The 27,705-nt window shown below is 43.9% G+C and overlaps 1 protein-coding gene across 1 annotated transcript in view; it reads right to left on the minus strand.

The window, feature by feature from the left end:
* The window catches only part of LOC146193412 (sperm-specific sodium:proton exchanger-like), a 71,811-nt gene extending 51,842 nt beyond the window's left edge, over positions 1-19,969 (minus strand). The window contains exons 1-9 of the mRNA XM_084600543.1: positions 19,885-19,969; positions 19,128-19,382; positions 17,113-17,313; positions 15,804-15,914; positions 14,289-14,550; positions 6,693-6,836; positions 5,419-5,584; positions 4,121-4,202; positions 88-374 (exon numbers count right to left, since the gene is read on the minus strand). Coding sequence (XP_084456669.1) covers positions 88-374; positions 4,121-4,202; positions 5,419-5,584; positions 6,693-6,836; positions 14,289-14,550; positions 15,804-15,914; positions 17,113-17,313; positions 19,128-19,382; positions 19,885-19,969 — 1,593 coding nt within the window. The remainder of the gene's footprint in view (positions 1-87; positions 375-4,120; positions 4,203-5,418; positions 5,585-6,692; positions 6,837-14,288; positions 14,551-15,803; positions 15,915-17,112; positions 17,314-19,127; positions 19,383-19,884) is intronic.
* Between the last annotated feature and the right edge of the window lie 7,736 nt (positions 19,970-27,705).

A 27,705-nucleotide genomic window follows, 5' to 3' on the forward strand; every position in this document is an offset into this window, starting at 1 on the left:
AAGTAGTACCGAAATTAGATGGTGCTGAGTCCTTACAAGGTCATTGTTAACCAGTCCGCGAGTTTTCTCTTTTTACCGCAAGCTCACTTTCTGCAGTCGAAGGATATTCTTATTGGCGTTGTGCTTGGCCTCTGCAAGAGTGTCGTCGCCCCGCCGCAGCGACAAGCGCGGTCCCAGCATGCTCTGCTCGGCACCGTCCGCGATCTCGACGTAGGGGTTTTCGATGAAGGTGTGCTGTTGGACCCACTTCCAGTCGGCACCACTGAAGTTCTTCTCTCGGCGCTGCCTGCTCGTTGACTCCTGGGCTGTGTTCCGCAGCGCCGAGACCACCATGGTCATGTTGGACTTCTCGGCCTCCGACATCTGCACCAAGCCTGCGCCGCAGCAGCGTTGAATTGGACGCTTTAAAGTTGGCGTAACAAGTATCGACACCTAATTTGTGGAAAGGGGGAGGAGAATGGTGGCCTGAAACATGCGGCACATTGAATGTTGTGCTGCCCAATGGCACTCTCTCTAGGCAGATATATCTACTGAAAAGGCAATTTGTCCCTTCCTCTCCTCCTCTCCCGCCTTTTTTTCATCCGGTCATTCGAATAACACAAATTTGCCTGTATGACCCATATTACAAAATTTTTCCCACCTCTCCAACTGACTCTAATTTGGACAACTTTTTATGTTACTGTTATTCTCCACAACCTTTCTATGAATGCAGGTATCCATATAACGTACATCTGCAGCATATTGTAGCGCATTAATAAAAATGGCGGAGTACTGCAACGAATTCTTCGTTAGGCAGGCTCACGCGCACGAAATAACTAATTACTGCTCGGCGGCGGCGATTGCTGTCATTGTAAACGGAGGTCGTCGAATAACGAACGGCCTTTGCTCCCGACAGCGGCCGTTCAAGGAACACCGCAAGGAACACCGAGATAAAACCGTGATAAATGCAACTAGAATGGTCTGGAACAATGAGAATAAATCTGTTAACAAATCTTTCCGAATTTCGCATGCACGTTAAGGCGACACGAAGCGTGAACAAGGAATACAAAACCTTAGCGGTATTATCTAGATTGTTGTTCGCTACAATCCCAGTCATATGGCCGTGTGCTGCCGGATGTTGGTAGCTACAAATATTATAGTAGCTAGAAGGATATTAACGAAAACGTCTGGGTCCAAAATAATACCCAATTGTGCATGTTACAAAAAAATTGCCGAGACCATTTCTATCATTTCAGTAGCATTTGTTTCGTGCGTTCCCTTGCGAGATATATAAAAGTATAGACAGCACGCTTTCGGTAAACATGACATCACATCACCGCACCACGCGCGCTTGTGTAAGCGCTTGGCCCCCCAAGTATTGGCAACGTTCTTATCCGGTCAACAGGTGAACGCTAAACTTTTAAGTTAAAATGTTCCCAGAAAAATCACCTATTTGTATAGAAAGAGCAAGGGAGAGATAAAGAGAGAGAAAGAAGCCTCTGTTTCTTTAACAAGTGTGCCAATAAGGTGTTGCAGGCGGCCATTTTTCTTTATTTTATGACTTAAACTGACGTGAATCTTATCGATTTCACTTGAGGTAAATATATTAAGACCATAAGTGCTACCAGGGCTGGCAGCAGATTTTTGACGCTGTATACTGGGTGCTTCAGCAGAAGATAAGCATCCTTTTCCAAGTACCCTCCTAGTCCCGTCAGTTCAGTGCTGTTGAGATACGTGTGGCTTAGCCTGTAGTATATTTTTCTCTGAAAGGCAAGTAATTACAAAACAATAAATTGACTCTTTTTGTAATATTTGCTATAAAATAAAGCTTCGTTTCAAAAGTTGTAGCTGAACTTGATAAATAGCTTGCCTAAATGTTTGCGCGAAAAATAGCAAGAATCAAGTGCATCTTTTCTACATGTCCTAAAATCGTAAAAGTACAAAACTTCTACTAGAAAGAGATGTTACGTCAGCGTCCTAATACACGTCCAAGGGCATCTCTGTCTGCTCTCCTCTCCCTGACAGGACTATGCTTGCACTATGGGCGGCAGATGTGCCCCTTCAGGTCTCGCGTGATAGCTTTCTTTTAGAGGCGGCGTAATAGAGCTGCAAACGGTATGTCTACTGTAAATATTTCAGGCAGCTATTTCTCACAAGGGTCGGCAAATTTTGTATTGGCACTTTGTTTTAGGTTAACATTCAAACACTACGCGACTAATATTATTATTAAAGCATTGCTCATATCACAGTTTTCGACGTTGTTACTCACCCACTACTTCTTGAAAAGCTTCTACTCTCTGGCGTCGAAGTCTCACTCATAGCCCTCCTACGCAATTATCTCCTTGATCGCTTCTGCTTTGTCAGTGTCAATGGACAGACCTCTTTCGTTTACCCTGTAACCAGTGGAGTTCCTCAAGGTTCTGTTCTATAGGCCCGCTTCTCTTCTCCGTTTTTATTAATGATGTTTCCTCGGCGATCAAGAACTCCTCGTTCCTTCTTTATGCTGACGATATAAAAATATCCAAGGTAATACATTCTTTCAAGATTGCTTGTTGTTGCAATCGGACATATCTCCTTTTTCTGATTGGTGTGCGAAGAATCGACTTACCCTCAATTCTTCCAAAACTAGGGTGTCTCATTTACTCGTAAAACACATAGCTTTCTCTGCCATTATTCTGTGAATTCTGTGCTGTTGGACAGGGTTAATGGAATTAATGACCTTGGTGTACTTTTTCACCGCACCCTCCAGCTTATCCTCTCATACTAAACGCATTGCTCAGCGGGCTATGCGCACACTAGGATTCGTTTGCAGACTTTCGAGAGAGTTCCGTACTCCACTTCCGTTCTTAAAACTGTACCTGTCCATATGCTTGCCGCTCTTAGAGTACGCGTCGGTTGTTTGGAATGGCACTTGCAAATCGAACTTGGACAAGGTTGACAGAGTACAAAAAACATTTTTACGGATATTTCATTATCAATTTCCTTGCGCAACTTCCTCCTCTCGCTCCACCAGGAGCGCCCAACTGAATCTTCCATCTCTTCACTGCCGTCGTATCAGAGTTGATATCATTTTTCTGTACAAACTCCTTCATGGCCACATTATGTGCCCTCAGCTCTTAAATTACATCCTACTGCGCGTTCCACGAAAGAGCATAAGGGAATTCCGACCGTTTCAAGTTTCTCCGTCTCTTCATTCCCATTCACCTCTGGACAGAATGCAGTGGTTATTTAACTCTTTTTTGTCCTCACCTTGACATATTCCAAAACTCGCTCTGTTAATTTATATTGGATGTTCGTAGCGTTGTATTCTAAATAGTACTTTATCACATATAACTCCCACTTTCTAGCCTAAAATATTGTATTTACTTCACTTTTTGCTTTTTCTCCTGACATGTATCCATGTTCTCCTGTATCTTAAACTACGTTTTATCCGTTTCTTACTTATATTTCAACTTTAAACTTTATTTTCGAATCTTACTGTCCCGTGTTCAATTCTATTTCATTGTATTATTCTGTATTTCTAGCCCGTGTTTTAAATACCACGCACTTGTTGCACCTGGAATGGTTGTTTATTTTATGTATATTTCTAGATTACTATAATCAATGTCAGTTATGTATTGTTGTTTTTTTCTATCTACCGTTGTTTCTTTTTTTTCGTGATGTGCTCAACAATTCTCTCACTGTGTATATAAGTGATGCTACTCATTGATTGCTTTCTTTCCGTGATACTTTTCGTCTCAATTTCATTTCATGTGTTATTTATTTCTTCTTTTGTGTTCTCTGTGTGTGTAAACATGTTTGTGCATTTTCATTTTTGTTTCTTTTTTTTATTTGTGCTGCAGCACGAAGACCACATGGTTGTTCCTGCGCACATTAAATAAAGATTGATTGATTGATTGATTGATTGATTGATTATTCAATAACTTCACTGAACGAATAAAAGAAGGCTGTGTACCCTACCACGTAATTCCCAAAAGCTCTTCCTTGGTTGAACTAAATTATTGTGCTCTTGTCTTCGCGATCCACTAAGCCTAATCGCCCACATACCCCGCATAAGCAATGATTACAGCTGAAGTTTTGGTGTACGTTTCGCGACGGCTTTTCCACAATCGCGACAGGTAGCATAGAAAAGAACGCTCACCCAGTGCCCGCATGAGTCGCGGTAGAGTGGTCGTGTTTATGCTCTGCACAAGGAACACCAGGCCCAGGCGTATGGCGTCCCCCTGCACGCGTGAATGTTTGAGGAATGAGCCGCGCTCCACAGCTTGCGTTCTTTTTCGTATTTCACCTGCCGTGTGAGAGAGCTTAAAAATGTGAGAAAGTTCTTGTCCGTACTCGCAATAACACGTTCTGTGTATATGTGCATATTAGTATTTACTCTGTAGTCAATCCCAGATGCAAAATACTACTGAACCAACTGAAATATGCAATATTCAATGCTTTTGTGGTGTGATATCTTTCTGTACTTGTATAGCACTTTTTGTTTCGAGTGTTTTTTTCTGTAATACTCTTGTGTAGCCTGTAGTCGCTTAGTACTTTTCTGTTGTAGAAACAGAAAATTCTGATATTACTGCCGAAATTTCTGTTAACATAGGTTCACTGTCAATAGCCATAGAGATTTTGTTGTGGCAAGAGAAAATTTTGTGCATTTTTTTTCCAACTGTGATACGCTTTTTACTGTCCGTTAACTATGGTTTCTCTTCTTTATTTTATTTGTATGTTTTTCAGCAACACGCCGGAAATGGTGCTGCGAATCTACCCGCGCTCATAGCCAAGCTGTAGCAACCCAGAGAGCACAAACTATTGAACAATGCAGCTGAATAAGCTGTGCATGCATGGATTCGGTATACTTTGCGCAATCTTTCGTGCTGTGTAAATGGTGTGCGCTGCACATATACGTTGCAGTGCATGGTACCGCAATGTATTTTAACATCACTGCCGAACTGCCTGCGCGGTTTGCTTTCACACTAGAGAGAAGGAGACCCTCGAGACTAGTTGGTCATTAGTAAACACATGCTATTGCAACACAGAAACAAAAAAAAAAGATTTGTGAGACGGACGACAGGCTATTTCTGAACTTTATTATGGCCGCCAATCTTCTTTTGCGCGGTATTATGAGTGAATGTGGAACGACAGTCTCAGGTGCCGAATTACTGTCTCAATGAGGATAAATGAGTTTTACAGCGAGTTTACCGTGGCTCTAGAACAAGGAATAACGCGACCTGTTAGGGAGGCTTCAAGATGAGCTTAGCCCTAATGTGCGCGTATCCTCTACCCGGGCTCATATTGTGACGCTGAACATCGTCAAATCAGCCAACATCCCTCACGCAGTTAAAACGTCGTAGTCGTGAAAACTCGCTTATTTGCTTCTCAGACCTCTGTCATAAGGATTTTATTATGCTGCTACGCTTCAATAAGATTAAGTGGTAAAATGCGTACCCTGAGCGCTACGCTGATGTTGATGTTATTTATCCAGGAAGAAAACGAGAAGCCCATAATGACGGCACTTTTGAAGTTGACCCAAACCAGGGCCACGCACTGGCGCCAGTTGAGGTCGTAACCAGTCGAGCAAAGTACTGGGTACAGCACCAGCAGCATCAGACACCTGCACGCAAGGCGAGTAAGGGAAGCCATGGTTTGTCTGCACTGATCTTCGTTTCCTACAATTATATCACATATTGTGAACGTGAAAAAGTGCGAAAGGAACACCTGGCGCGCGAACGCAACCATGAATGTTAGTTAGATTGCTTACTCGTGAGGGCAGTTTACCCTCTTCAACCACGGCCACTTTTCGAAAGAGGAAATGAACGCTTTCAAGTGACAGCGTATAGCGCCAGTTGAGCCGAGATCGAACCCGGTGTAGCTTGCGGAGTGTTAAAAATTTAAGGATTGATAAAGTGGGTCGTGACGTTGCATGGATTTGTAATTGACGAAAAAATGGAATGCATTAGGAATAAAGGCTCAAGCGCCATCATGACATGTAAGAACGCAAATTTATTGCGCAAGATAGAAAATTGAGGTGAAAACAGAATTGAGTACTGCACCCTTCGATTTGCAATCAAACGCGCTACTCGAAATGCATTTCACTTGGACAAAATTGAGCACGTTCCCTCAATTCTTTTTAAAGGAAGGCCTTCACTGGCTTATGGTAACCAACAAACTAATATAAAGAAATATTTCTGAGTGCAAGGTGATATGCAAATACAAACCTGGCCTGCTGAAGGGGCCCATTAAAGCGTTCGCATCATACTTTAAGGCAGAGCTCAAGTGCTCTCAATTATATACTGCCTTCAGTTTCTCTCTTTTATTTGTAGGCGGCATCTAGTTGCAAGTTTCTATATATAATCGTGATAGTGTTCGTGTGTTATTACACTTCTGTGGCTCGAATACTTCAAGAAAACAAATGATCTGTGAGGAAGGGCTAGTTTCCAGGTATTTCTCGAGGTGTGCCTGACTACATATTTCTGCGAGGCCAGCCAGAGTTTTGTCTGAAGGCGCAATAACGAAGCAAATAAAATAACTTGTGATGTCGCGTGTTTAACAAAAATACGATATCTATGAGTTCGTGATGTGCACGAGTAGCTGTGTAATAATCAGGTAGACTATTCTTGTTGGATGTTTATGAACATAGGACGCAATCGGGTGCTACCAAAACTTGGCTTCGAAATACCAAAGACCCACATATTAAAAGCGAAGGTGATAGTAGCACTTGCCTCACTGTGATCTTGGCAGCATAAGTGTGTCCCAGCAGTATCATGTCATCGGGCGCCAGATACTCAACCGAATCGCGACCCGCCTTGAACGCAGCGAGGAACATGATTACCGTGTTGTAGGTGTACCGCAGTAGCATCCAGAACCTGTGACGAAAAAAAGAACTTGTGCCGCAAAGTACTGGTAACCCCAGAACATAGATTAGAGCCGTTGAATTTGCGGCTGTTACTAGGTGGAGTGGGTCGGCGATCCCATGGCCGTGGGTCAGACCTCGGCCTCGGGGCCAGAGTTTTGATGAAGGCAAAGTACAAGAAAGCGGCACGAAATATCTTCAGAGCACCGCGTTTGTTACCCTTCGTGACAACTGGGTACAAGAGCAAAATGTTTAGAGCAACAAAACCGTATTTTTACTGTTTCCTTCGGGCATATCTATGCCACTGCCCATAGTGTTTCCACAAAATCAAGCTGCTTAGAAACAGTGCAGTTTTTATTTATCAAAGAAACCATCACAATCTTTTCTACTCTTGTGCTTTCAGTGCAAAAGCACTAATCAGGAGGCTCAGATTCTAAAAAACATTCCGACACTTGTACGTACGCTTGTAGTGGCTTTGGCACTAGAAAGAGAAAAACAAAACAAAAAGGTGAAAACCATCGGAGCGATGCGAATTCGAACCAAGAAAGTCTTCGTGGGAAGTGAATACTGAACGTGGTAGCTATCGTCATCATTCAGTGTTGTTAATGTTTGAGTGTGCGGGAGCCAGTAGGTGCTGGATTCACAAGTTTGATGATTGCACCATACCTTGCGATCGCTTCCATACAACATTACCTTACTGTCCGTGCGTCAAGATCTGCGTGACGCACCACCATCCTACTTCTCCTTAGTGCTGGAGTTCCCGGGTTAGATCCCAACCACCACCGGCTATATTTCGATGGAGGAAACGGAATGGCGTCTGTGTGCTGTGCGATGTCAGTGCACGTTAAAGATCCCCAGTTAGTCAAAACTTCTGGTGTCCTTCCCCACGGCGTCTCCTATAGCCTGAATCGCTTTGGGACGTCATACACTACGAAACCAAACCAACCTATTTCTCCATATATTCTGCAGGCCAAATGCCATTACAAGGAAGGAATACTGCGTTAGTTTTGAATCTAGATACCTGACACCGTAAAGGTTAAGCGGAAAATCTTATTCAAGAGTCCTTTGGAGGACGTCCCAGAAGAAACTGCGTCCAAGCAGTCCAAGAAAACGCCCTCAATAATTCCATCCTTTTCGCAGACAGTAGACTCCCAAAGGCACAAAAATTGCCTCCTTTTGCAACCACGCTTTAAGAAGTTAAGTCCCGGCATGTAGTCTGTTTCGGCTGCAGGAGTCACTTTTTGAACTTTTAGAACATTTTGGCTTTGGCCTGCATTGTATATGGTCCTATTAAATGGTGGTGTGAACAGCGAGGCACATATATCGCTTTTAAGTTGCATTTTTCATGTCACGTGGCTAAGGCAATTGAATAAAAATTGTGCATGAAGAAATCGTACTAATTCTGTCAAATACCCACGAATAGGTCCTTGAATACAATGGGATGTAAAAACAAATACAAGAAAACATCTGCCCAGTCTCACCAGAATAACCGCAGGTAAAAGGGGTCCTTGGCATCCCCCCCCCCCCCCCCCCCCCGAAGAAAAAAAAATATGCCACTTATTTGCGCAGTTGTTAACCGTAGCTCTCACCGCAGCCGGTCACACCGCATGCGCACTGCAACCCACTTCCCCACTTTGCATTGTGCGTAGCCGTGTTGATCGACATCCATCTGTGAGCAAACGTTTTCGCATATCCTACTCAACTAAGCTGCGTTAAAACTCTGAAATTTTTGTAGAGCGTTTTTTGCCTGTTGTGAGCTAAAGCTAAGCTTTCATCGTCAATGTCAACATTGGCTACATCGTACGATACACCCTGAAAATTTTTAAAAAGATATGAATCTATTTAAATGATAAAAGAAAGAGTGACTTTTGACGTTACTTCCTCCCTCTACTGAAACCCCTCTACGTGTTGAAAAACCATCACTACTGGAAGATTCACTACAAAGCTTAGTACATGTCGTATTGGAAAGATGAGGTGCAGGCGGTATTTTTTGCTTGCGAGGCCAGCAAGCCGCGGGAAATGGAAGTTGTACTGCAAAAGCTTTTCCGGTAGTTGGTTGCAATGCACTCCAGAGCTAGCCGGATTTCGGTTCGCTAAACGATGACAACGTAGCATTAGCACTACACCGACATCGGAAGTCGTTCAATGGTTTAGCGGTCAACGCTCATGCCAAACCGTAGTGCACGCGTGCACTGAAAGTTTCGAAGAGATGACAGGTCTTGCTGGATGATGGTTAACCACTCCCCCCCCCCCCCCCCCCGATCTTGAAGACCATGCGGAGATTGTTAGTAATTGCTATCGAGCGCAGTACATCCCATGTACGGCACTTGTCGCAGTGGGTCTCCAGGAATCCTTTGACAGCCAGCCTTTCGCCGTCTGCTAAAGAATACCTCGATTGCGAGCGTGATGTCAGCATCAGTGTCCCCAAGTGCATGATTTCGTATCCTGAAATTTCTTCGTTTTTAACGTGGCGTATCCATATGTTTTACTTCAATGCCAGACGATCGTCTGGTTTTACAAGGCGCTAACTTAATTTAACCTTTACGGAGTCAAAGGAGACGACTTTTGGGGAGCTAAAACGGTCGTTACGTTTGAGCTTTGTGATGTGACCTAGCGGGCATCATAGCGAGAGACTAGATTTCAAACTTTTGATCAGCCAAGTCGAATGAATACGCGTAATTGTTTTTGGAATGGGCGTTTTCTTGGTCTCAGGAGCCAAGAGTCGAACTACTGTTCGCTGCTAAACCGCTTAGTTTGTATTTTTTATTAAATATTCTTTAAAACCCTAATAATCCAGCATAATTATAACAAAGCAAACAGACATGAGTTTTGTTAGGTTCTCTTAAAAATTTGAAACGCTACTGGGAGGGTTGGCTTAAAAGTATGACAAGAACACTTCGTAACAGTTTTGGGCTAGGCTGAATAAAGAAATTCTATGCATCTCCAGCATCTTGATGTTTCTGATATAAATACGGAAGAAGTTTGTAGGGACAGAAAAGTTTACTGACTTCTATAAATTACGTGCAAACCGCAAACTGCGCCCTAAGTTAGCACCTGCCCGCAGATATACTAGTACCATGTGCTGCTCAGTGTTTTTAGAACAATCTTGAAATCCATATTTTCAAAACTCCGTGTAGTATTCTAAATATGAAAACATATAAAATCCGAATGTTCCCAGTCTTCAAGAAGCTCAAGCATGTACTTCTGTGTTGCGTTTATCTTTACAGCGACGTCTTAACTATACAGGGATCATTACGTGCTTTTCGATAACGTCCACTATATAGTTCATATTGTTCATAATCAAACGTTTTATGGCGAAAAGCTTACTAACCTTGCCATTACACGAAAATCTATCATCATCAGCCTTACTATACCCACTGCAGGGTGCAGGCCTCTCCCATATTTCTCCACTTAACCCGGTTCTGTGCTAGCTGCATCCACTTGACCCCTGCGAACTTCTTAATCTCATCCGCCCACCTAACTTTCTGCCCCCCCCCCCTGCTACGCTTTCCTTCCCTTGGAATCCAGTTTGTTACCCTCAGCGACCATCGGTTATCCTCTCTTCGCACCACATGTCTTGCCCATGTTCATTTCTTCTTCTTAATTTCCACTAGAATGTCAGTAACTTGAGTTATTTCTCTGACCCACTCTGCACGCTTCCTATCTCTTAATGTTACCCCTACCATTTTGCGTTCCATAGCCCTCTGGGTTGTCCTCAACTTAAGTAGAACTCTCTTGGTTAGCCTCCACGTTTCAGCGCCATAAAAATCTGTATGAACATCTTTAAAAGTGTTGTTGGCGTTGTCGACAAACGCTGATGCCCATAAAGATGGCATCGTCTTACGGCACCTCTAGCGAACATTCATGTCGTGCCAGACGTGCCAGCTTCCTTATGACAATAGGGACGCAGCCGTTGCTTGCGCACCTTTCTGGTTGGTAACATGCCATTTCGCTTCCCTTTTAGCATGAAACTGGTAGTCAACTTGGGGCTAGTTCGCACCTCCAGCCGTGTGTCTTAATCTCCTCGTCACAACTCGTAGCCAAGCGCAGGAGGCGCACTCAGAGAAGGAGGAGAGTGCGCTTTCAGAAGCGGCGGAATGGAGAAGGAACCGTCAGATAAGCAAGAAGAGTACAGAGGGCATCACGCTAAAGGTCACGTGGCGGTGTTTGCTCCGGAGCAAGAGTGGGGAGAGGACGTCGCGGCAGCGGATAGCGTGGGCTAGCGTTTGCTTTCTATACACCTTTCTTGGATCTCCTAGGTCAGAATATCTCCGAACTTTTTAGCTCAGCTTTCTAAATTTCGCGTTCAAAACTTAAGTGATGCTTATGACGAAAACGTTAAAGTAACGGCAGGAAAGAAGTGAAATACTATACAACCGCTTGCTCCTTTTGTAAGTTCACAGCAACGCTAAATTAACGCTGTCCCAAGAAAAATAATCACAAGGAGTGGCGTCCCTCACGTGACATTAGTCTCTACTTTGAGGCCGTAGCCATATCTCGGCCGTTGAAATAGAAGTTGCTACAGGCTAGAAAAAAAAAGAACAAATTACAAATAATCTGCTGCTCAGGAGAATAAGTGGCGATTCACTTTCAGTTATTTCTTGCGTATAGTGCCTTAAAAGAAATGTTAAAAGAAAAAAATGCCACCGAAATGTTTTGCCTGCATTTGTCCAAAACTTGCTTCTCTCAACATGTATCAAGTATTATCTCTCGTGGGGAGGCCACTTTATGTTTTTATTATCAATTGAGTATACTGCAAGACCAGCGAGGCCCCAAAAAATGAAGTTCGAAACATAAAATACAAAAAAAAATGTTAGAAAAGTATTAAGATACAGCCAAACATAAAACTAGCGAAAGGCTTTTTCTTAGGCATCGATGTCAATGAGTGATGATAATGGTAACTGATTCCACTCGGTTATCGTACACAGGAAAAAGACAAGATCGTTCAAGCAAAATGAAGTGTAAATCATTTATATTGTCTATTTCTTGTTTCCATTGACGTTATTGGTTTGATACAAATCTGAAGTCATTGACAATTTATTATCTTTTAGTAGAAATAGAAGTTTTGACCTTTGCATTCTGCGCCGAGATTCGAGGGACTCTATATTGTGTTTAAGCATAAGATTGGTGGTGATTGACCAGTGCGATATTAAGAAAATATAAACCGAACAACCTTGCGTTGAATACTTTCTAGAGCATTAATTTTTGTTTTTTCTATGAGGGTGCCAGAGGGTACACGCATACTCATGTTTAGGTCTAATCAAGGTGCCATATGCCAAATTTTGACGTTAGGAGATGATTGCTTTAACTTTTGTTTAAAACAAAAAAAGAGGTTACGAAAGGAAGGAAGAACGTTTCAATATGTTCAATTCAGCTGGAGTTATTCATTAGTGTTATTCCGGAATATTTGTATTTTTTTATTTCTGAAAAGTGCAGGATGGGAACATTATATTAAAAATATTGACTTGCTTCTATTAGTCATACTCATAAATATTAATAGTTTCCTTCACTTATAACGCTATTCATTACACTATGTAGGATAGAATTAAGAAAATTCTGGTCGCCTTGAACATTGATCTTATTATACAAAACGCAATCATCCGCATACAACCTAATTTGAACACACTGAGTAATGATGCCGGTAATGTCATAGATACAGATAAGAAACAGAAGCGACCCGAGGACGCTGTCTTGTAGGACACTAGAGGTTATTGGAAGTTTGCTAGAAAAGTGACCATTGATACTGACATATTGAAATTGGCTAGATAAATAGAGTTAACAATCCCAGTGGGGAAAAACTACAGAAAGGTTATTGTTGTTACGACATAATTCCTGTGTAGTTTTTGACAGGAAACCTGTTATGACATCAGATGTTCGTGTAGTAACATCAGAATTTTCTGTAGTTACAACATAAAGTTAATACAGAACTACAAACGAAAAATTACTACAGAAAAAACTGCACAACTACACAAACGAACTACCGAATATTTGACGTCTACGACAAGACTACAAAATAATATGTCGTATTTTTGACGCGATTCTGTAGTTCTTTTGACTGAGATGAAAATAAAGGAGACCAGCAGTTTCAAGTTTATGTATAAATTTCCAGTGCGGGACTAAACCAAAAGCTTCCTTAAAGTCTAAAAATGTGACCACTATATGCCCGGAATTGTCAAGAACTCGATCAAAATTGCGAACTACGGATGTGAGCTGGGTGAGCGTAGAAAAGCCTGTCCGAAATTCATGCTAGAAAGACGATATATCGTCAGCAAATGTGTGTGCGTGTGCGTGTATGTTAGTGTGTGAGTGTATGTGAGTGCGTGTGCGTGCGTGCGTGCGAGTGCGTGAGTTTGTGTGTGCATTTGTGTGTGCGTGTGCGTGTGCGTGTGTGTGTGTGTGTGCGTGCGTGCGTGCGTGCGTGCGTGCGTGCGTGCGTGCGTGTGTGTGTGTGTGTGTGTGTGTGTGTGTGTGTGTGTGTGTGTGTGTGTGTGTGTGTGTGTGTGTGTGTGTGTGTGTGTGTGTGTGTGTGTGTGTGTGTGTGTGTGTGTGTGTGTGTGTGTGTGTGTGTGTGTGTGTGTGTGTGCGCGTGTGTGTGTGTGTGTGTGCGTGCGCGCGCGCGTGCGTCCTTGTCTATAATATGTTCGTTTCCAGGAGGAAGGATTTAACAATATGGGGCGATAATTTTTAAACATTATAGCATCACCTTTCTCATATACGGGTACGCCACGCTCCAATCCGACAGTATACTTGAAAACAGGACAGAAGATACGTAAAATAATGGTAAGAAAGTGCAAAATAATTTCAGCCTAGCGAGGTAAGAGCAAATTAAGTATATCATCAGGGTCTAGATTTGCTTTTGTTTTAAGATTCAATAGCATTAAGAATACACCAGGTTGTCATATAAGATCATGTGCAGCCTGAGAACAAGTATCAGAATCAAGAAATTATCAGTAAGCTTGGAAAATATACTGTGAAAATGTGAATCGACCTACTCAGCAATATCAGTTTTGTTAGTGAGCAACTCGTCCCCGTGCCTCATCGAAGGCATGGTTTTTTGTTTTCCCAAAAAATTCCAAAATTTCTGAGTGGCGTTATGAATAAATGACGACACAGTGATTTCAACGTAATGCCAGCAGCAACAGTTTTAGTTGAAGAAACCTCTTTCATTTCTATGACGCTGCGGGGGACACGTGCTCTTCCTACAGGTTTATAATCTTCTTTTTGAGGCGCAGTGTATCTCGGTATGTCCAGAGATTAGATTTGCCAGTTTTTTTTTTGTTTTTTTTTTTTGGGGGGGGGGGATAAATTGATTCGTACAATATGTGCGTATTTGATTAAATTTAGACCAGAGAGAGGTAGACCACTGAAACATGAATCACACGGGTACGTTTTAGCGGTAGTTAGCAAGATGTCACATAAAACTTCTAGCTCGAAAGATAACACAGAATAGAGAAAGCTATCTTACTTGCGCAGTGCAATGGGGTCCATGATGGTGGATGCACTATGGGCGCTGGCAGTAAGCGCCAGAGCGATGACTGAGGTGACGCCGCTGCCTTTGAAGGTCTCTTCAGCCAGCAGGAATGTCAAGTATGCAGTGCCCAGTGACACCAGGTACGTGAGGGACCTGTCCTTAGCGAGCGCGACAAGCAGGTAGGCAAGGACGTGACCCAGGAGTTTCCCGTACAGAGGGCCAAGTCCCAAACTTGTGAAGATGGATAGAGCAAAGTCTGCGAGAAGCGGGACATTGGTACGAAAATGCGCACTAGTGTGTGCGATAAGGGAAGGAAATAAAGAAGATATGACGTTGAGAATTATTGCAACTTTGAGTTAATATTTCTGTAACTAGCGGTGAAAGCTACGAAGTCGAGACGCACCAGCTCACACCGCGCAAAAATAGCCTGTCTTGAAATTTCGCGGGCTCTGCACTGGAATATACTATTACAAATTCATTAACATCCTTACTACATCAAACTTTTGCTACTCTACTAGCAGGTACAATATAAGTATAGGAATGTTTGCCGTGTAAATGCAAACGGTCGCGTAATCTGTCTGTAATGAGCTGGCAGCGTCTGCCGCGTCTCCTCGCCAGTTCCTGTGCGCTTACGCAACGCGCTTGTTTCCACAATGTACGTACGTCGAGTGCACTATTGATTAGTCGCGATTTTACGTTCAGACCTGTTTTCAGTCACTTAAAAGAATACATTCCTGCATAACTGACGGCTCGAAAGCCACTAACTGGACGTCAAGGAAGAACTGAAGCCGAAACGGTAAATGGGGACAGATATGTCCGAACTACTTGGTGCAATAGCACTACAAGGGAACCTCCGTCTGAACTGCCTTGGCTGCAAAGCCGAAAAAAAAAACTGCCCCCCATTAAAGCTTGCAATGCGTTACTTTGCGGCAGCCGACAACTTGAATAAGAAGTTCGGGTGCGCTTCCATGAGAAACATTTATGTCGTTGAAGATTCGACCAAACACTGGTTTTCACGGGGACTAGAAATGTAGACTGTGTGCGTAGGATTACAGACGCAGTACGGGAAAGCATAGAAATAGATGAGGAAGGGGGAATAAGAATGAACGGCTTAGCAGCATAGACATATAATGGTCTTCAACAAAGGTTTTGCTGTGGTTAGGGATGGCCGAAAATTAACAAATATAAGAACTGGTGGGGAAGAGTGCGGGGGACACAAGAGATAGGCAGCACGCGTAAGAAAACGAAATTATTGGTCTCACTTGAGAGTGCGCAGTCAAGGCTGTTTGATCTTCCCATGCGTGTGGAAAGGCTGAAATTATTTGAATTTAGCACTTTTGTCACCTACAGGACGGCTAAAAGTTGTGCTAGAAAAAAGAAAGCTTTGCTTTGAAAGATTCAAAGCCGTCGGGACGTCGGAGGGTATGTCAGCCACAAAAGCCATCACTTGATGATGAAATATTTGTCAAAGCTCATTGTCCTTCTACGTAACGTAAAAGCGCCACTCACTGGACAAACTGAACTGTCTTTCGGTAGCCACTGCGTTGTATACGAACCAGAAGAAGGAGACGCCCACGAGAGCTTCACCCATCAGCAGCGTCTCGATGATGTGAGTCTTTGCTGCGAAACGAAGCGAAATAAAATACTTTAATCAGTCCGCTGTCCTAAGCCTGGATGATGCTCTTAACGACTCCCAGCCATTTCTAAACGACATTTCTTTGCCCAGCGGTGACCGCCACATTCCACCAAAGTTCACGCCACTTCCAGCTATCTGATGTCTCGGCTCTACTGTTGTTCCGTTTTTATGGTCGATGGTTATGTCCTTTTTGTGTTAACATTTGAAATAAAAACCCTACTCGTTCCTCTAAATTACGGCCAGGATATTGTAAATCGATATTTCTTAAGCAAACTAATAATACGACCGCGTCTAAAGAGGTTCTCTCATGCGTGAGGATAACGGCAACTATAGTGCTAGCACTGGAATTCGCAAATTAATCGTCGAATGATGCATTGAGTGTAGTAAGTATGCGGTGGGGGTGAGGTTAAAGGGAGTGCTAGGACTTCATATTGAGCTCTTCGTACTCTTTCAAAGCGGGGATTCTTGTAGAAATGCAACTGCAACACAGAAATCAGTGCATTAGGACCAATCTCTGTACAACACAAAAGCTGTCGACAGCATGTAGTAGGTTTTAAGTGGTGATTACGATAAAGGAGAAAAAAGACCGCTTATTTCCGACGCAGAAATGTGTAAAGAATAAGTATTGTTTTCAATCTGTTTTAACAAATACAGCGTGTTCTTGTAATGTTTTGTTGTGGTGATGTGATGTTTTGTGTCGTTTGAAGCGTTTGTTCCTGGCTTCATTTCTCTGCCTCGACAGCGCACTGCTATGAGCGCAGAAGTGAAACATTTATGACCATCATCCAGACTACAATGATTAGTGCGTCCGCTGCTGATAAACCACGGCAAAAGCAGTTCTCGGTCCTCCCGATAGGATACGTGCCTTGCCAAGCGAGACTACACTTTGAAGAAAATTGTGCAAAGCTATAGTAATTCGTAACAAATATTGCCTTATCCTCCCAAGAGGAAGGCATATAGGGGATAAATTCTATGTAGGCCGGGTAATCATTGGGAGTGACAAAGAGTTCTTGCATTTTCCCAAAGGCTAATGTAAGCCCTATACGTCCTGAAATACTTTCAAGGCTAGCTTCCAGGGAAATCTCCGTGTGTTCGCATGAACACGCCCTCGGCATTTTACAAAAATTGTTTGACAAGCACACAGACTGTGCAGGGACGTGTAAAAAATGTCTGTCAGCTTGCCAGTGGTAAGGAAGATGACGTCGCTGAAGAACATGGGCTCTGGGCAGCACACCAGGAAGCCCATCAGCGCCGACGTGGCCGAATTATCGCCGACATTTTCTTGGTTGCTAGCTGTGCTGTCGTCCCAGCCGCCACCCTGGCGCTCGCGGCCGGAGGGCACCATGAACGTCATGTATAGGACGAACAAGCAGCAGCTCACCACTGAAACCACGAGAAGCGAGCCAAAGATAGAACACCTTAGCAATAGTTGTGAAACTAAATGGTTAGTTCTTGGTATTTTCAGACCTCAAAATCGCTAGATCAGTACACGAAATGTGCAAGGATAGAATACATTTATTTATTATGATGATACATTTATGATGATATCGTATTTATTAACGATATCATCAGCAATGTGTCCGTGAAAATAAAACTTTTCGCAGATGATTGCATTATTTGCAATGAAATTAAACATCCGAATGACCAGTCTGAGTTAAATTTATCGCTAGCTAAAATAGAAAACTGGTGCACAACATGGCAAATGAAAATAAATAAGAAGAAAACAGTAGCAATGACAATCACTCGTAAAAGCAAGCCCCTAACCTTTCCCTACTCCATTAATAGTCACCTCCTAGCATCCGTTGAAAGTTATAAATATTTAGGTGTAATTCTAACCTCTGATCTCAGATGGAATGAACATGTGTGTTACATTGAAAAAAGGCGATGCAAGAACTTGGTTACTTGCGAAGAACCCTACGCCAGTCTACTCAAGAAATAAAACTTCTAGCTTACAAAACATTTCTCAGGCCACTTCTTGAATACGCTTCAGTAGTATGGGATCCTTATACTAAGATGAATACTAACAAACTCGAAAACATCCATAAAAAACAGCAAGGTTTGCTTATATCGTACAGTTGGCACACTTCAGCAACCGCTCTAGTGCAAAAAGCTAATTTAGATCCTCTGCAGTTACGTCGCTGTCATGAACGACGGAATACATGCACCTTCTCTACTATTCTAAGCTAGGAATAAACCAGAAGCCATATATCGAACCTGTTATTCAGCGCAATTGCAGCGTCCAAGCAGATAGCGCAATTGCAGACTGGACACCCTGGCTAAATATTTATCAGGTGATAGCTCTACCTGGTCAGAAGATGCAAGTCAGCACCTATGTCACCACGTCCGTACGCAAAATATTGAGCACGTATTTTAAAGACGAATGCGATTTGCTCAGTTGAGGAGAGGTTCGATGGCTGTATCTGGTGACAGCTTGATGATGTATCTACTTCAGGCGCCCTCGTAAGCTAACGCTCAGCGCTTGAAAAAGAAGTGGCTGATAACAACAAAAGATAAGGAAAGAGCCGCCCCTTTCAGAACCTTGCAAAAATAATACAAAAACCGACAATGTAAAAACTGAAGTTATATCTGTATTAATGAGACAAAGACTGGGGATATGACTAATCAATGAACTGTAGCCGTAAATACTTTGAAATGCATAAATAACATACTGTAAATACCTTTCAAGGAACAAGAAGAAACTGAAGCTTTCAACTGCCTCTTTAGGCGTTTTTTTTTTTTTTTTAAGTCAGGAGAAATCTCAGATTTGAATATATTTAGTTGCAGCATCTATGAGGACTACGTGCATTATAAAATGTTGTTCGAGAAGGCAGTTCTCATCAAAAGCTTTCTTTGACGAAACTGAGCTGAGATATATACTCCTTAGATATAATAGAATCACATCCCTAATGCCATAGAAAAAGTTTGAATTCCTCATTGTTACTAACAAGCTTTCGAAACGCCCCTGTACACAAAAAAAAAAAATTATTTAAACTGAATATTTGTTTCAAGTACGAACGATGCATCGCGGCACTCCGCCTGTGCCCTGCACTTCGTTTGCTCAACGTTGCTCTGATTATTTCTGCACAAAATTTTCATAATGTTGGCCCGCCAGTTCTATAAAGACAACGCTCGTCTGGGGCGACAAGTGCAGTCATCTGCGAGAGTGCTGAAAAGAGGAAACAAGGGGCGGCACAAACCAAGTCCAACGGCGCCGAGGAGCACGCACTGCCAGAAGCAGTTCCAGAAGAGGTGGTACTTGAGGTTCAGAGCCACAGTGAACACCAGCACAGGCATGTACAAGTACAGCAGCTCGCTCAGGTGAAAGTCCGTGACTGGCAGAAAGGTCTCCTTGTACCCATAGTGGTCCACCAGCAAGCCGGCGACGAAGCCCCAGAGCACCGTAGCTGCCACCACGGGCACGTTCAGCACGCGTTTCATCATGCGTAGAAGTGCTGCATAGAACATGTTTAAACTTATTAAAATATGCGTTCTATGCGTGTTATATTAAAGCAGAGATGTGATGATTCGCATAAAACGTATAGACAGTGTCATAAACGAAGTATCTCTCCGTTTCTGAAATTGATACGACGGGCTGCTACAATGATGCAAAGGTACTCAGGCCACCAAACCATGAGATAATATTGTTACAAATTTCGTAATTATCACATTTTAAAACAGTTGTATATATATATAAATGTGGCTTATGCCGAGTTAGCGCATATTAAACTTTTTATATGGCTAAAGCATTTAATAAAAGGCCACATCCAAAGGCATTGCATGGACACTCAGTGCCCCTGCATTACTATTAGCAGTTGATGTGAAATCGAAGTCTGTTAAAAAATAAGTGTGCAACATGAAACGCAGAAACAAGGCAACGTTATTGACAGTACACCAGAAATACTAATAGCATAAGACCCAAAAGCGAAGCTATATTGAAGCTTCTTGTCAACTTACCGGCGAAAATCATCACGAGTAACAGAAGCAAGGTTCCGTACTCAGGTTCGTTCTCATATGTGGCGGTGGTACTGGCGCTGTCCATGCTGAAACGACAGAAATATGTTCTGCAATTTGTTTTTCTTGTCTGCAATACGTTGACACTGCAATCGCAATTTGAATGTTTTCATGACGTGTTCATTTTATTGCGAAAGCAATACTGCTTGCACTTCCAGCCTTTGCCGTGGCGCGGCGGTGCCATCATTGACCTTAGTTGACCTATGTGTGACGTCATGTGTGACGTCACACTTAAGAGAAGGGCGACCGACTCGAGCCGTCGCAAGCCGCGGCGGTGCCACCACCAGCTCCTGACTCCTGCGCTCTCCGCTAGGAGCGCGATTGTAGTGTTACGCTTAAAGCCCCTTGATGTTTGTTACGCTGAAGAGGTTAGGCTCGACTCACGTCGCTAGAAAGCAGCAGCTGTGCCAACCACCAGCGGCTTAACATTGCTTCGCGGTGTTGCCGCCTACCACTAGGGAAGCTCGTCGTAATGCGCGTAAAAGAGAGCGGCGAGCTACGGAGACAGAGGAAGAGCGTGAAACAAGACTCGCTAAGCGACGTGCCCAGTATGTGGCTCCGCGAGAACAGGCGAGCTCTTCGGTGGATGATGGGACTGATTCGCTCAGTGTTGTCAACAGTGAAGATGGAGCCAGCTGTAGTCTTAGCAGTGACGAACGTTGGAACTTGACTAAACGGCTGCGACGAGCCCATGAAACCCAGGAAGAACGACAGGAGCGGCTTCAGAAGGAACGTCCATCGCCGATTAAGGATAACGAACGCAAGAGAAAAAGACGTGCTGAAGAAACATCAGAAGAGCGAGAACAGCGTCTAAAGAAGCAGCGCGAAAGTTCCCTCATCAGGGCTGGCCTGATTCAAACCGATGAAGACATTAGTGAAGAGCGTTGTGCTGACTACAAAAGAAGAGTCGACGAGTTTGAAGCGGCCACGCGCGAATTTCGCAGACGTGTCTATTGTGTGACCAGTGTGTACCTTAAATTTACCAGGACACTTACCAGGAGTGCCAAGCATGCCTGTAGCCAGTGCAGGAACAGCAGTTCTACAGTCTGCATTAACATCACCAGCAACCAACTATATCCTCACAGCCACAGCGATTATAGTTCCACTACTAGTTGCACATAGAATAGCCAAGTGACCACCACAGCAGCACAAGGTATACAACAAGTTTCACACAAGCACCACAACAGCACGACTATCACGTGAGCGACGGCGTAGCCACGGGTATTGCTTTCGCAATTTCCCGGCTTAACAAAGTTGAGCCACAGCCATTTTTTTTTTCTCAGCAGAATTTCTGACTGCAATAAGCTGCCGATTGAAGGCGTGATCGAGATGTAATTTTTAGGATAACCGATGTCCTGTGCATTCACTGTTCTTTCACATGAAGCTATGTACATTGAATGCACTTATCTTCGTTATTTACTGGGTTTGATACAGTGCTCCTTAATCCTCTCTCCCTTTCATGTGATTCTATTCCTTTGTTTGTCATCTGCCAACTGTATCTACTCCCCTTATACAATGCTTTGGAGCTGCTGGATTTCGCACGAATTGGAATGTCACTTCAAATCCAGGAACGACTGCATCTTTCCATCCCCGTAAAAGAGTCTCTGCAGGCTGAAACCTCCCTTATCAATTCGAATCCCAGATTTATCAGGTAACCTTTTTCGACGAAGAAGAGGAAACTAATTATAAATAATTTGGTGTCCGAGTTGAAACTGCTTATATAATTTGAAAAACTGTCTAAGGTTCGAGGTAGAGGCTGTAATAAAAAACACACACATTTCTTCTTACATTTTAACAATAACAAGGAGGAATACCCTGCCATCATTTGTTGTATGTCGAGCAAAAACATAGGAGGCAATAACCATCGCGGACGTTTCATGCTACCAATTAGTTCTTAGGGCTTGACAAAGCAACATGGCATTCACTGATGCTCAGACATGTAATTGCGAATACAACAGCATCAAAGCATCTTTTTTATACGAACCTCGACATTATAAAGTGAACGGGTCTGACACGAACAACAATCGCCGATGTGACGTTTCTAAACCAGCAGCAAATGAGCACTGCAACAGCGTATGTAAAACCAGTATTCTCACGTAATTAGGAAACGCGCTCGAGATTTAGCAATCTAATTTATGACGGCCTCCCAGTTTTCCTTCTCTTTTTTAAGCCGAAAGCCTTTAATGGCTGATGCTGTCGTGGACAAAGTGTGTTCCACTTTTACAGCGTTCTGATCGGCCAAGGCGGGAGGCGTCCCTGCCATCTGCAATGCCACACTTGAACACGCGCCAAGGAACGCCCCGCAACAGAAGCGATGGTGTACAGTCCAAACGTACACTTGCTGGAGAAAGTTTGATAGATACTGCGCCTTTTCTTTCCTGGAAACCAATTATAACTATATGTAGCATTACAACGAATGCCGACAAGAGGCTAACGATGGGAGCCAAATTATAGGACAGGAAGGGTAGGCTTTCGCCATTCTCTTCTTCAGAAACATCTAAGCGATCATCTAACTTTTTTTTACTACCGCGATGTAGCAGAGGTGCAATATTACAACTTGGCCTGCACTGCACATCACAGCGGTCGACTTCGTTTCCATGTCTAAAGAAAAGCTTCAAAATAAAAATATAGATATTCACTAGCAATGCCATAAATAAAACGATGGTGCTTACAAAGTACATATATCTAGCCGTCATGTGGCATGGGGTGCTGAATTATGCAACACGCCCGGGTGACCTTACTACCAGCTGACGTCCTCGCCATCTTTCTTGAAATTACTTTTTTAAAAAGACGAAGAATAAAACGCCGTGTCATCTCTATCGCCATAACTTATGTTTGTACCACTGAAGCTGTGACCTGCGGCTAGTGCTTCTGCCCTGCTTCATCTGAAGTACCGCCAGCGTTAGCCGTCGAACCAATCAAATAAATCCTCTCTTCACTTGGCCTACATGCATCCGAGGTCCCCGATACCGACCTCGCCCTGAAACTACACAACGGAACGCTACTCTATCTTCTTATCTTTCCGAACTTTGAAAAACGAGCATCTGACCTCATCGCCTTCTATCTAAAGATTGTTGCGACCTAAAAATTACGGTACATGTAGCAATATATTTGTCCCTTAGTGGTTAGATCGCAATTGTCTCAAGCCTTCGCAGCCTGCGGCTGAACACGAGCTGCTGTTACAACGTACTGGTAGTGACTACACTTACTTGTTCTGCGCCTTGGGCTTGAAGATATGTTGCAGAGGTGATCAGCTCGCCGGAAGCTGTATTTCGCTGCTTCCGTAAATTGGACACTGCAAGACAAAGCGAGGCAGAGTAATTTCTTCTGCACAACTTATCACGAACTTAACAAAGCACGCTCTGCAAAAGAAGCAAGTGCACCGGAAGGCCTACGCGTACAGAAGCCTAAGGCAATCACGTACTACTTCACGAGGAAGAACAGCGCGTGGAACAGCTCCAACATTATTCTCTTCCATTTTGCTTCCCTACATCATCCTCTTCCCTCGCGCATCCTAGTAATTGTTTTGGCGATGTTTATTGCCTCAGGGCATAAAAGGATTGTTATGGAGGATGAAGGGTATGGTCAAATGAATGAAAAAAGGTTGGCTAATGTAATGAAGTCTAGGAGTGAACAATGATGCGGTCCCTGCGTCCAAGCAGCCTATGACGACAGATTATGTGGGGAGAGGCCAGCTTCCACCAGGAGATTGATCCGCGTCGGCTTCAGTGCTAGGCCTTCCCACAGCAGGTAGTGGATATCGGCTTCTGTATCTCGGGACTTGCAGACGGGGTACCCAATGTGGGGATATAAATCTCGAAACCGAGGCCACTTTCGAGTCAGTGCAGGTATTAGGGTCACCTCAACCAACACCTCGAATCCTCCAAAGCGCCAACTCCTCTTCATGGGTTAGACCGTGGGGGAGGCTTACTGTACAAGGAGGTATGAGAGCGCATGCACAGCGTCAGAAGTGCTCCTTTCTTGTTAAAAGGAGGGTAGCATTCAATTTTAGGTTTGGCGACGACGAGGTTGAGATGGAAAGGCGGGTCGCAGAATCCTCATGGCTTTGAGAACTTAGAATGCCATAAGGTCATGCGGAATCCCTGCAATATGAATTGGCTGCGGTAGGCGTGCACCTAGACTGTGTACGTTTTTGAAGATTTGTGTGTTGCTACTGACGCGACTAGGTATCTTTGCCACTTGAAGGGCATCAGTGCGTATGACAATACGGGCCGTGGGAAGCATGGGAACCGCGGTCACGGAGTGAAGCGCCTCTTACACAGCAAGCAGCTCCGCACAAACAGAAGATGGAGGTTCTAGTAGACGAAATGTTGATGTCTTGTTCAGTGCATACTTGCAAGGGCAGTAAACTGCAGTTGTCACTTCGCAGGCCTGGATGCTTGCACTAACGTAAATTACGATGGAACCTGGTAGCAAGCAAGCGTCTTGATCCATAATTCGGCCGCGAAGTGACGACGCCTATTCCTATGTTCTTGGTCGTAAATCCATTAGATTGTTATCACTCAGCCGTACAAAACGCCAAGGAAGAAGAACGAGCAGTTGCGATAGTAGAACTGAGCATAAGTCCTGAGAGCGCACGTTGCGTGAGAGAGGATGGCCTTAAGCCTGCGAGCATCACGTCGGTGCTGCGCCAGTTCATCTATTGTGTTAGCTGTGCGTTTTCTTGGAGTGCCACGATTGATGCGATGCGGGGAAGGCAGATGATGACCCTCATTGCTTCTCGATTTATAGCTTCAAGTCATCCGATTTTACCATTGTCAAATGTAGAAAATGAGCTTGATAAACAAAGCGTGGTTGCACAACTTCGCGTACCAATTGTCGTGCAACCTCTGAGCGGGCGCCGCCCGTCTTTGGAGCAATGCGTCTGATGAGACCCAGTCTGTAACGCCTGTTTTTTAGTGCAAGACAGTCATGCAGTTCCAGTTCATGACTCATGAATTGTTAAACCCAATATTTTTGCTGTTGTACTTTGCTGAAATGGGCATCTGGACAGATGTAGACGAAAAGGTGTTGCAGCTAGTTTACGGCGCGCACAGCGGTTGGCGACTGACATAAACATAGTTTTACTGGCGGAAAGTTCAAGCCAGACGGAAGAAGTATATGTAGACGTCATATCTAAAGCTGATGGCAGGGCAGCGTATTGAGTCAGTAGGTCATTGTGTGTACTCCACACCGTGATGTCATCAACTTATATTAAGAATTTAACATCCGGAACTTCATGTAACCAGCATGCAAGGGATATAAATGCAATATTAATGTTGGTGAAAATATTGATCCCTGAGGTACTTTTCAAAAAGGACGAATGATCCTATATTATCGTCACTGAGATGTATTGCAAATCGTCTGCGTTCAAGGAAAGATTTTACAAAATTGTACTCTAGGTGGTAAATGGAGCATGTCAATTGAATCCAGAATGGCAGTTTGACTTATACCTATGCTACACGGGTACCTTCTAATGACATTCGAATCGATTAACATTCCAGATTTGAATGATATTCGGGCTCAAAGGGCTCTCGCGGTGCTACACAACAGTTTCCAAACACATTCGAAAGCTTCCGTACTCACTCGTGGTATTGCAATGAAAATGCTGCATTGAGTTTCAAACCTAGAAATTCGCTTCTTTATGTTCGCTTGTTTTCAGCTTCTCAATTCGTACAAAGTACAACGGATCAATGACAGTGGTTCCCATAGTCATGGTAGACCAACAGCAACGCCAGCATGTCCAACCGCTGCATATTATTGCACTACGACGTGTTTTTCAGGCCATCGACAGTGGGACGGCAGCCCTTCACGTCTTCGACAGATCGCGGCGGCTTCACGAAAACATTAGGTTGACGAGGCGACGGCGTGACGACCGCGCTTGTATCTGCGTTATACATGTTGAATATATATATATAAAGGCAAGAAGCCAACAGTCCGCGAGGCCAAGTAAAGCGTTAAGGATGGTACTTTATGTCTTTTTTTTTATGTTTACTTGGCTAACATTAAAAAAAAAAAGACATAAAGTACCGTCCTCAACGCTTTCCTTGGCCTCGCCGACTGTTAGCTTAGCTTCTTTCCTTTATGTATTATAACGACCACCCTCATTTCCCCTAATTGATCTGCTAATATATATATATATATATATATATATATATATATATATATATATATATATATATATATATATGAAGGAAAGAAGCCAACAGTCGGCGAGGCCAAGGAAAGCGTTGGGGATGGTACTTTGTCTTTTTTTTTTTTTTTTTATGTTTACTTGGATAATCAGAGAAATTAGTAATGTATTCTGTTAAGGGGAAAGATAATTAGACACAAAGTAGAAGAAAAAACAACGTGCCGACGGTGGGATCCGAACCCACGACCTCCGAATAACGCGTCCGGTGCTCTTCCAACTGAGCTACATCGGCCGCTGTCCCCCCTGCTACTTTCTTGGGTATTTATGTTGTCTGTATACAAACCTTGAGAGTGTTCACCAGCGCCACCCTTAGCCATAGCGGCGGACGTGGGACGTCCTTTGTTACCGCCTGCGTCACGTAGAACGTGATCAAGAGCAAGGGCGAAAGCTGTGCTAGAACCCTCTTACGCTACCTATGGCTTCAAGACTGCCAATATATATATATATATATATATATATATATATTGTAGTGTGGTAATCTTCATCGATATAACCACTGACATGCGTCGCGTGCTGCCGCTCTCAAGGACGAAGAAGTTGTTCGCTGCCTTGCTCTTTCGCCACGCCTGACGCTTCGCTGCGAGTCTCCCCTGAGCGGCTGGAATCACCTGGGTTCACCGAATAAACACACCCCTACAATTGGCGCAGGTGCTGCTGGGTACGTTCCCATCCATCCTGGAACTTAGAAGCCGCACGTTGACCACTGCTTCCACCATGCCAGACGAGACCACCTCGACATCGGCGCCCCTACCAACCACGGTACTGTGTTCTGGCGTTCTACGGCAGCGTGATCCATGCCTCTTCAGTGGCACGGCTGACCAAGACGTCGACGACTGGTTGTCGGCGTATGAACGTGTCAGCAGTTATAACAGATGGGACGACACTATTAAGCTAGGTAACGTAATCTTTTACCTGACCGACGTGGCGAACCTCTGGTTTCGCAACCATGAGGCAGACCTGCCATCTTGGTCTGCATTTAAGAAGAATTTTTCGGAAGTATTTGGCCGTCCTGCAGTTCGCAAACTCCGAGCAGAACAACGCTTGCGTGAGCGCACACAGCATGCCGAAGAGTCATTCACAAGTTATATAGAGGACATCGTTGACCTGTGCAAACGTGTCGACCCAGTAATGTCCGAAGCGGCTAAGATCGGACACATCTTGAAAGGTATCTCCGAGGACGCGTGTCAGATGCTCTGGCTGAAAAATCCTGCCTCCGTCAGTGAAGTGATTAAACTTTGCCAGAGCTACGACGAGCTTCGAAAGCAGCGCGCTTCTACCCGGCGGTCCGGTTTTAGAGACGACACCATTTCTACACTAGCACTGGGTGGTTCTACTTCATCTGAGGACAGCCCTTTGATTCAACAGATAAAAGCCTTCGTTCGCGAAGAGGTCGCCCGCCAGCTATCCCTGGTCCCTCAATTACAAGACACTGGTCGCCTTGTTCCTGACATGGCTCCGTCTTTGGCCCCTACCATACGGCGTGCCGTGCAAGACCATATCGCTGATGTCCTTTCGCCCAGTTCCGTGCTCTCGCCCAGCCCAGTGCTTCCGACCAGCCCCGTGCCACCGCA

This window comes from Amblyomma maculatum, chromosome 4, assembly GCF_055883805.1.
Source record: "Amblyomma maculatum isolate TAMU_Amacu chromosome 4, ASM5588380v1, whole genome shotgun sequence".
Classification (NCBI taxonomy): domain Eukaryota; kingdom Metazoa; phylum Arthropoda; class Arachnida; order Ixodida; family Ixodidae; genus Amblyomma; species Amblyomma maculatum.